This window comes from Dioscorea cayenensis, chromosome 6 (assembly GCF_009730915.1).
Source record: "Dioscorea cayenensis subsp. rotundata cultivar TDr96_F1 chromosome 6, TDr96_F1_v2_PseudoChromosome.rev07_lg8_w22 25.fasta, whole genome shotgun sequence".
NCBI lineage: Eukaryota > Viridiplantae > Streptophyta > Magnoliopsida > Dioscoreales > Dioscoreaceae > Dioscorea > Dioscorea cayenensis.
The window spans coordinates 140,717-151,956 of record NC_052476.1 but is presented as its reverse complement, the minus strand read 5'-3'; the positions used below and the strand labels follow the sequence as shown (position 1 = coordinate 151,956).

The 11,240-nt window shown below is 34.4% G+C and overlaps 2 protein-coding genes across 2 annotated transcripts; one reads left to right on the top strand and one right to left on the bottom strand.

Annotated features, from left to right (window-relative positions):
- The first annotated feature begins 6,749 nt into the window (after positions 1–6,749).
- LOC120264011 (E3 ubiquitin-protein ligase AIP2-like) lies at positions 6,750–9,808 on the top strand. Its single transcript, XM_039272003.1, is given in 6 exon segments — positions 6,750–7,050; positions 7,906–8,119; positions 8,569–8,840; positions 9,167–9,376; positions 9,492–9,593; positions 9,595–9,808. Coding segments are annotated over 6 exon segments (1,011 nt in total). The 5' UTR covers positions 6,750–6,885; the 3' UTR covers positions 9,643–9,808.
- A 220-nt stretch (positions 9,809–10,028) lies between these two features.
- Positions 10,029–11,034, bottom strand: LOC120263606 (probable E3 ubiquitin-protein ligase RNF144A-B). Its single transcript, XM_039271569.1, has 2 exons — positions 10,208–11,034; positions 10,029–10,101 (listed from the first exon to the last, which is right to left on the bottom strand). Exons 1-2 carry the CDS (start codon positions 11,032–11,034, stop codon positions 10,029–10,031), a joined length of 900 nt encoding a protein of 299 aa, XP_039127503.1.
- Between the last annotated feature and the right edge of the window lie 206 nt (positions 11,035–11,240).

Below are 11,240 nucleotides of genomic sequence, written 5' to 3'. Positions count from 1 at the left end.
AGCATTTATGAAACTTTTGTGTAATGAATGTGGTTTATATCATTTTTTTTTTTAAATAATTACGATATAACGAAGTTTGTACACATGCAATCAATGAAATTTATTGTCAAATATTTATTACGATAAATAAATGTACAGTCCTAATAATAAATAAAAAAATGTAAAAAACATAAGCTTTTTAGATTAAATGAAAGATGGATCATTAAAAAAATAATAAAATAATGATAAATGTTTTATAAAAAGTTAAGAATTTGCTTCTTTTTTTTTAATTATAAATATCGGCGACTAGTTTAAAAAAAATTCTAGAAATTATGAATATCAAACAATTGATCTGTAACCTTTTTTTAATAATGAAATTAAAAAAAAAATGTAAATCTAACAATATTATATGTACAAAACAAGTATCCAAATTAGTGAATTTGTAAAAGCTAAAGATGATGTCATTTTACCCGGGAGATTAGAATTTGAAAATAAATATAAATTTGTATAGTTTGTGCTTTATTTTATTACATGTTATTTATCCATTTTTAAAATAAATAAATAGTTAAGTAAATCTATATAAGCAGTGAGCACTTTGGGTGAAATGATGATCATGAAGTAAACAAGAAATTAAGTAATAGTTCATACCTCTCATCCTTATCCACTTACTTGAAATAAGTTTCAACACCTTCAAATAAAAGAAAAGGCAAAATGTAAAATTAGAAAGATATGTAACAACAACAACAGCAACAATAATAATAATCATCTGGTATGAATGTATTTAATTAGTGGTGTATCATTGGAATTAAAGAAAAAAAATACTAAAATGAGGCCTTACTGGGTAACAAAATATCCATGTCCTGAATGCTCTTAAGCCGTTTAATATTGAACACGTGCCAACACAAGTTTTGGAAAATTTCTTCAGGTTGTAATCTTGGGATTCATTTAATGATGATGATGGTGATATGCCGTTTAATAGTGTCCTTCTTTATGCCCCAAATATATCTCAGTCTGTCCATTATATATGATATTTTTTTATTGTCATCTCAGCATACTAACGCCATAAATCATTGGGTGCTGTGAAAAAATCCTGGACAGAGCTTTCACGCTGGTAGGTGACAGTGAGAGTCTGTAGTTAGGAGTAGCGCCATGCCTGATTGGAGGGAAGATAAAGTGTGCGTAAGTGATCCTAGATCTCCTTAGCGGTAGGAAAATCACAGACTGCCAAACGAATAGGAAGCTCGCACGATTGACAAATGATAGCAATCGTGCGAGAATCATCCTCAGTCCACTTGGCCAAGTCTTGGGGAAGAAGACACACTAGTAACAGTAGACTGAGAGAAGCCTGTGGAGATTACAGTAGAAGAAACCGGAGCCGGTTGGGTACCATCAACATGACCCAGTGTTGTCAGACCCGGACCGGCCCGGCCGATTCAACCGGAAAAACCGGGAGCCCAGCCATGTGGCCGGCCCGGGATACTCCCATTGACCCGGGGTATTAAAAACCCAGGTGTTAACCCGGTGTTAACCCTGATGACCAGGCTGTTCAACTGAGAACCCAGTTGACCGGCACGGGTCAATCGGCTACTAATGTTTAATTTTTTACAATATTTATAATTTATTATTATTTTTCTCATTAGAAACCACAAAAATCGTGTATATTTATTAATATTAATTTATAATTTATAATTAATAAATAAAATTATAATATATATATATATATCATAAACATACCAACAAAAAAATTAACATTTAAAAAAATAAAAATATATTAATGTGTTATGTAAATACTTTCTAAAAAAATTTAATTTATTAAGAAAAATAAAACAATAAATGAGTTTAATTTTTATTATAAAAAAATATAAAAATTAAAAGTATTCTAATTAAATAAAAAATATAAGAAAATTTAAAACAAAATAGAAACTCAATTGAGATATAAGAATTAGTGAATTAATTTCTTATTTATTTTAACTAAAATCAACCAATAAACAAATAAATAAATAAATAACACCGAGAGAAGTTCGATAATTATATATTAATATATTCAATTTGTAAATACTTAAAAAATGTAAAAATAAATGACATAATTAGAAAACTCTACTGTATATAAGATCATTTATCAATTTAAATATCAAATTTGAGTAGGTTTTTATAATATAATTATGGGTTTAATATTATATTTGCTCATTATTAATTATTATAATATTTTTTATATTTAATTATTGACTTTCGGTTCGACCCTAGCCGAACCCATGACCTGACCCCCGGGCTTAGAGGGGTCATTGCCGAGGCCGGGTCTGACAACCTTGACATGACCCTAAAGATTAAGGCCTTGGAGGAGCACGCGAAGGGTGGAGGACCACGCCTTATAATTCTTGCCATTAAGCATCACATCGGACTTCTGAAGGTATGGCTGATATACAAAAGATGGATAGACAGCTGTATACACAGCTGTATTGCCTAACAAGTCAGACTTTCACATTGTATGTTACCATAAAAAATATCTGGTGACATACAACAACCATGAGAGAAAAAAATGAAAAAAACCCGGATACACATGCAAGATTTAATTCTAGCATAATCTATTTTTTATCAAATTTTCATTTCTCACTATTTTTTTTTATTATTGTTATTTCATAGGGTTGTTCACAATATAAACATGATATGTATCCATGAAACATAGACTCTTTCATGGGTAAGAAGTGGTTGACTTGCCTGGTCATACCCACTGATTCTATACTAGCTCCATGACCATCTATTCCAGAGGGAGCTAGGGGTAGATATCATCAACCCTGCTATGATACTTAATTCTCTATGCTACTGGCCGCCTGACTTCTTTCTCAGTAATTGCAATGATTATATTGTTCAAAGTGAAGGATGACGTATGTTATTTTTGGCTACCATAACCCCACTCATCTTTATAATGTAGATGCATAGTTAATATTTGTTGAGATGCATTGAATTTGATTGTGATGGTAACCCTATCCAAATTATGACTCGACCCGAATTTAAGGAGTTAATCCTAAATTAGAGAATTCAATGAAGATTTGTGTTGGGCTTTTGGCTTGGGCCTCCCCAACTGACTGGACAGACTGACTGATCCATTGTGGGTTATAGTATTTTATTTTAATTCGGATATATATAGGGTTTTTTTTCTGTATCATCTATATGAGTTCTTTCCCTCGAAAGAGAAGAATAAGAAATCTTTATCTCCCCGTGGACGTAGGTCGCATAGATCGAACCACGTAAATCTCTGTATGCTATTATTTTTCTTTTGTTTTTCTCCATATTAATATGCTGTGTTTGGCATAACAGATTTCAAGCTTCTTCCTAAGATCAACATGCCGAATGGACACCAATTCATATGCAATAAATCTCTCAAAACTTCAAGTCTAGTGAAGGAAAGGAAGAAGACAATAGATTCATCAACAATAGTCCATCTAAAACGACCATCAGTTACAAGAACAATATGACATCCATAGGCTTTGATGACTTTTTCTTCAACGGGTGTCAGTGTAATATCATCACAACATATATTGTGGATTTAGAAAGCAGAAGAATGGTTCAAATTAAAACACAACAAGTTATGCATTGCTTAATCAAGAAATTAATGATTTTAGAAATTGTGATTAGCTGAGTTTAAAAAAAGAAAAGAAAATTCAGTTTTAGCAAAGGAGTTCAAAAGATTATCACATGAATCAAACCATAAGGCCTCCATTAGATTCCATTTCCATAAAGAGTATTTCTGATAAAACAATAACCGGAGATTTTGCTTAATTTTTAGGTATAACACCCAGATTGGTCCCTCTACTTTTCTCTCTCTTCCATTTTTGTCCCTCTACTAAAAAATGCTCCCAACTAGTCTCTCTACCCTGAAAATAGTTCTACTTAGTCACTTTTACTCTAAAATGGGCCAACTAGTGGCTGTATTATCAAGAGTAGAGGGACTAGTTTGGAAGAGACTAAGAGTAGAGGGACTAAGTTGGACCTTTTTCAATAGTAGAGGGACTAGTTGGGAGCATTTCTTAGTAGAGGGACCAAAAGAGAAGAGAGAAAAGTTGAGGGACCAATTCGGGTATTATACCTAATTTTTAATATCAATATACAGTAATATAAAGTAACACATTAATCTAACATAATTAAGTACTTAAACTACTAGGAGGCCATATAAGCCAAATGACACAAGAAAAAAGCTTAATTAAAAACTTTAATTATGTCCTATAAGTCAAATTTCCGGGATGTTCTTCTTCTCTTGAGAAGCCACGTTTTCAACAGCAATCCCTCCGGAGCATCCAGAGTTTTTGGAGTTTCCAAAGCTACCCGGGCTTTCAGAACTCTTAGTTGCTGGCGTCCCAAGAGTTGTTGGTGATTCATCCCCTATTGTGTTTTTTTGGGTGGAACTTTGATCACATTTTGGCCTTTTGTTAGTGTGGGCATTGAGTTCGTTTAGAGAGTCAAACTTAGCCTTACACCCGCTGCAAGTATACTTCACCATTTAAGGGTCTGGCACTAGGGAATGAAGTGATGAACAGTTAGATAAATTTTTTGTTATGGTGGTGGTGAAGGTGGCTGGATTAAATACATTCACTAATCAAATTGGTCTTTGAAATGCAAACAATGTGATGAGGAGTTTGTTAAGGGAATATATTCCACAGTTTTGGTCTAAGTGATGGTCAAGAAATGACTAGGAATATTCTAGTGAGAGATGAGAAACATAAACGTTGAATGAGCTTAATGCTGCTGCTGCCTTTGGTTTTTTTGGACTTTCTCTCTCCGTCTTTAATAATTTTTGTTTTCAAGTTTTTTTTTAAAATATTTGTTTTCATGAAAAATTTATCTTCTTTGGAATTTATTTGATTGGGTTGAGAACTTTTGTCAGAAAAATAAAAGTCTAATGTGAACATAGAACAAAGTACCAAGAAAAAGAAGTTGATATGGAATTTGATGGGACTTAGTTCTCGTTCTCCAGTTCACCAAATTTTTTTAAGTGAATAAACCAAGATATAGTCAATATGCCTTTTGGTCTCTCTAATATGATTTCTCCCTAGGAGATTTTTCTATTTTAATATTTGAAAAATATAAGTCCTTCTATCTAATATAATTTATTTTTAAAAAGCCCCTTACTTACATTTTTTAAATATTAAAATAGAGAGACCTCTTAGGGACAAATCATATTAGAGGGACCAAAAAGACATACTGACTATATTAGAGGGAGAATACCTTTTTTATGGATGATATGTTGAGACTAAGATAATGTTTGATAGAAGAGCATTCTTTCTTAGAATCAAGTAACATATAAAAGACAAGTAACACATTAACTTAGATAACAATAACTACGATTGATAGGTTATCAAGGCAACTGACAGAACTGGCATAATTAAGCACTAAGCCAAATGACACAAGAAAAGGTTAATTAAAAACTTAAACTAGGCAAATGATAACAACAAAGACGTAGAAAAGTCTAAGTCACATTTTTAGCAGTAGTCCCTCCGTAGCTATCAAGACTTTCAGAAGCTCCCAGTAGTAGGCGTCCCAGGCGTTGCTGGTGATTCATCCTCCATTGTGGTTTTTGGTTTGAAACGTTGATCAAACTTTGGTTATTTTTGTTAGCGTGGGCATTGAGTTTGTCAGGAGAATCAAACTCAGCCTCACACCTACTACACAAGCCTTAGGAGCTACTCACACTTTCAGAAATGTGCCCCTACCCATTATTCGAACTTTCACTTGTGAAGAGTTCTAACGAGAACCCAGCTACCAATAAATGAAAGGCTTGTACTTCAAATGACTAAGAATATTCTATTGAAAATTAGAAGAGAGGTATGCGAAACATAAATGTTGAGTTGTGGGCTTATAGCTTGGGCCCCCACAGTACAGACTGATCCATTGTGAGTCAGTCTGCAGATTGATCCAATGTGGGTCAATCTATATAGATTGATTTAGTGTGGGTCATATTATTATATTATTTTATTTTAATTCAGATATAAAGTTTTTTCCTAATCAAATGTGAATCAGTCTGTATAGACTGATCTAGTGTAACAGACTGATCCAATGTGGATCATTATGTACAGATTGATCTAGTAGTGTGGGTCATATTATTATATTATTTTATTTTAATTCGGATATAGAGTTTTTTCCTATATCGTCTTGTATTAGTTTTTTTATGAATGAATAAGAATATATAATTTAAAAAAAAAAACACCTCTTGAACCTGTATGTTTACTTACTATTGTAAAAGATTAAAAAATATTTAATAACAAAATTTTCTAATTATAGTGATATTTTATCTTAATAATAGGCTATCATCATATACATTTTTTTAATATTAATCATAAATATGCTATAAAAGATTCAAGAATTTTCATCAATAAATTGCTTCAAAATACCACTTAAAATATCGGTATATATATATATATATATATATATATATATATATGAGCTGCCGATGTTTTAATTTAATTTAATTTAATTTATTATTATTATTTTTTTAATCTGAACATAAAATAAATCCTAATTGTTTTTATGTATAAACAAGGATCATTATCTATCAAATTTTATTTAAATTTAAATTTAAATTTTTTTATCCGAGTAGACATCCAGATTGGAATTTTATTCAAATTAAAACTTTTTTTATATATATATATAAGCATATATATATATATATATATAAGAGCTGCCAATATTTTATTAACCTTTTGCTTACAGCTTCGGATGAAGAGTTTGAATCTGTAATTTGTTAGCATTTAAAATAAATAATAAATAAATAAGAGAGGAATTCCATATTTCCATTACATATTTGGGGGTTTCCTGTTCCGCAAGCCAACCCGACCCTGTGACTGGCTTTAAAATCCGAGAGGAAAGCAGCGCAATTCGTCAAAAATTTAGGGTATCTGAATCTCTGGTGCTTGTATGTCTCCTTCTTCAATGTCGTCGGAGGAGCAAGGCTTGATGGATGAGTTGCAGGCGCTGCAGCGGAAGCTGGGGAAGAAGCAGTCCTTTGAGGAGGCCGTCTCTTCAATTGGATCCTTCCTCCGCGATAGATACCCCTCTTCGTCCCCGTCACTTCGCAAATCTGTTAGCCTCCTTTTATATCCCTTTTGTTCTTTCGATTCTTTGATCCTATGGTTTTTAATTAAATTCATCTTCTTTGTTTTTTTTTAACTATTAGTATTATTTAGGGCATAAATTTATGGTTTTTCTTTTTCTTCTGATTTTTAATGATTAAGTTGGATTGAGTATTTAATTTGATTGTTTATCTTTTTGTGAGTCGCTGCCTTTGTGGAGGGTGATAGGAAAGATGTTGAATAAAATCCCATGGAGAAATTTTTATTGCAAATTTATAACTGGTGCCTTCGTATTTGAACCATTCTAGTGCAGGGTGTACTTCTTTGCTTTATCAGATTGAAAGGCCTAAATTCCTCTTTTCAATTCACCCATGCAAAATTTGTGATCCATTGGAATCATAATGCTATTTTTCATGCGTAAAAATATCAACTTTAAGTCCTTTACATCATTTTGAATCAACCTTGCATATAATGAAGTCTGTAATTAGGACATCTATATATCTGATTGAATAAGAGTTATCATGCATACCCTTATATACTGTTAAAATGAATTACCTTGTGATCAGATATGTAACATATGTTATTAATTATTTTAAATCTATCTCGATAATTTACCCTTGACGTGTGATTTGGGAGAAAGCAAAATCTTTTTGTTGTTATGCGCAAATTCTTTATCGAGCTGACAAGTTTTTCCACATTTTTCCCTTGAAACTTGGGCATTCATCTACTTGCTTTCCTTTGAGTTTATTTATGTGTTAATTTGAGTTTTAGAAATAAATCTGGCCTTTTCACGCATTGCCTCTTCTTTTTGAAATTATTGTACTTACGACCGCATGTAGTTCACCAAAGATTACTCCTACTGCAGATATATTCAGCAGTCTGCCGTGTTGCAACTCTACTTCAGACGAGGTACACAACACCTGGCTTCTGGCTTGCTGGATTAAGGCTTTTTGAAGAAGCAGAACACCTGGTTACTGAATCATCAGAGCAACAACATCTAAAGAAATGCATTGCCAGAGCTCGTGAACATCTTCATGAGATGGAGACAGAGGTTCCTGCATCAAGTGGAAGGCAAACAGGTAATGCTTTAGTATAGGTGGATGAACTCCAATTTCTGTTTGTTCGGTTTATTACCGATTTGGCCTACCCTTTTTTTTATTTCTTAGTTGATTTATTTGAACATATTGTATGCCCTTTGTTATGAACGATATGCTTGTTGTCTTCTAGAAATTTCTATTGGCTGTAGCAAATCTAAAATGCAAGTTGAGAATGTGCCACTTTGATAATGCAAAGACAAGTTTATAAAATGAGGCAGGTACCTTTTGGTGGATGGACTGTAGCATGTATATTAGGTCTTTCTAATTTCCCTTCCTGCCTAGACTCCATAAATAAGTTGCTTGGGCCCTTGCTTGAATTATCAAACAAATTTCAACACTTGTTTAGGAAGAATTTCCATATACTGTCATAATATGTTTACATCTGGTTGCTACTTTTGTGTGTAACTTTTTCTCTATGAAATTTTCTCCAGGTTCTAGATTTCTTTTTGAAGGGCATCTTACTGTAGAACCTGAGCCTCCACCTCCAGCATGGCTTGTAGAACAAAACCTACTTACAGCAATTGCTGTTGCACAAAATCTGAATTTAGAAGCTGAATCATCTCGAAGCCAGGAAGAACGCAATGATGCACCAAATAACGGAAGGACACCTGTTACCTCTGAGTCGATAATTGAGTTGATTAACGAGATGCAACATGGGACTATCGATTTGGACCTTGAGAGTGTCATTCAATCGTCATTGCAGGTATTTTTATGTTTCTATGTATTATGGACAAAGCGCAAGTTTTGAGTTATCTATACGTGATTTCAGAATTTAGAACTGTGCATAACCCTGTTTTAATGCCACGTGTTCAACGTGGAAGTTCTTAGCATTAGATTGTAAATTGTTAATTTGTAGGTTGTGATTGCTGGTTGAAGCTCAGAACTGAAGATTACCTAATTTAACTGTAAAATTGTATGCATTGTCAACAGAAGTAGTCTCACTTCATGTGATAGCGCATGTAACTCTAATCTGTGTTTTTAAGGAGAAACTTTTGACATGTCACTTATGCCGCCTTCATTTTTATTTAGGAAATTGGTGGTGGGATACCAAGAGCACCGCCAGCCTCAAAAGAGGTCGTTGCAAATCTTCCTGTTATAACTGTTACAGAAGAGACCATTGCAAAGCTAGGCAGTGGAACCGAATGTGCTGTGTGTCGGGAGAGCTTGATGATAAATGACCAAATGCAGGAGTTGCCTTGCAAGCATCTTTTCCACCCTCCTTGTCTGAAACCTTGGCTGGTAATAAATAATCACCCGACTTTTGTTCACTCCATGTGTGATATCATATTGTCATGAAAATTTACCGCAATGTTACTGATAATATACTGAATGTCTTCTCTCACGAACATGTCAGGATGAGAACAACTCCTGTCCAATTTGCAGACATGAGCTGAGGACTGATGATCATGTATATGAAAGCCGGAAGGAGAGGGAAAAGGAGGAAGAGGAAGATAGAAAAGGGTGCTGCTAATGCGGTCCGTGGAGGCGAATTTATGTATGTTTGATATTGTTTGTTGGAACTAATTCATTCAGGCAAAACCTCACGCTGAAGATCATCAATTGTCTCAGCAATAACTTGGCACATGTGTGCTTGTTGGGAATGTTGATTATACCAATCACACCCCTAAGTGTTTTATGAATACATGAGTGATAATGATTAGTATTAAGCCATGACATAGTCTTAGGGAATTATCATATAGACAAAAATAACACTGCAAGCGGTGCTCGGGTATTTGATTTGCCCCTGTAACTGGAATTAGTGCATGCGGTCAGAACAATTTACTAATAAAACAATTTATGTCAATTACTTTTCAATGAGAAAAAGTTAAGGCCATCTTAAATTTGAACATCAAACTCTTCATTTTGGTGACTGGTCTAAACGCTTTATTGATCATGAGCTACTACAACCACCATGAGATGAACTCCATTTCTGTCCACATCTATAGCAGAATTCAAACTTGCACCTGAAATGACAACAAAAATAACAAACTATGTTAAAAACCAACCCTGAAGACATACACACATAGCACAAAAGACATGATTTTAAGAATGAAGATAAAGAGAGAGAACCTGCAAGTAATGTGCAGGCAGCCTTCAATCTTTTCCACAAAGAAGTTGCACTTGGGACACCTCATCCACCTGTTACGCCTGGCCAACTCCAACAAAATAAGATCATCTTTCCCTCTTTCATTGACATCCAAACTCTGAAACTTCTGGCAACTTATTCCAGCATGCCAGGCCACCTTGCACTGAGCACAGAACAGTCTTCTACAAACGGGACACTCAGCCTGCACAACCATCTCGTCAGCATCATCAAGCATCATTGCCGAGCAGTCACTGAATGGGCAGTAGAACTTACAAGCTCCAATAGCCATGGACTCACAGAGAACACTCTCCCATCTCTCAAACACATCCTTTGGGACAATGTCCTGACATATCTCAGGCTCCAGCACTCCCTTGCAGTGCACTTCAGGGCACTTAATCACTGTGATGTTCTCCTGTAACTTGGCTGCAATGTGTTGGCTAAGGCATGCACGGCAGAAGACGTGGGCACAGTTACTGTTTTGAAACATGTTTGATGAGGGTGCTACTTCCATGCATACCTTGCAGAATGTTTGTGCGCTGGACCAGCATGCAGTAGATGTAGTAGTACTAGTAGTAGCAGTACAATCTCTCTGCCTTTTTACTGGTAATAATCTCCTTGTTGTGGTTTGCTGAGATGGATAAGGGGTGGACATTGTTCCGGAGATGAGGACTTCTTGGAGCTGGAGTTCACCAGCGTACTTCTCGTCAGAGATGGGGAAGACCTCCTCTTCATCATAGAGGGCTGAGAAGTACATATCATCAACTAGATCAATGAACAGATCAGAGCGGTTATTGCTTGATGTTTCTCCCATCTGCCTTTGTTTTTTTTCCTCTTTTTGCTGTTAATGTTATATTTTGTTATTTTCTTTGCTTGATTTATAGAGTGAAGGGGAGTTGGAATGTGAAAGGTTTTGGATCTCTTAAAGGCTTCATTCTCATTCCCTATAAATCATAATAATGGTGCAAATGTTGTTCTTTGTGCAAACGTACTATACTCTGAGGAATTAATAAACAGAGA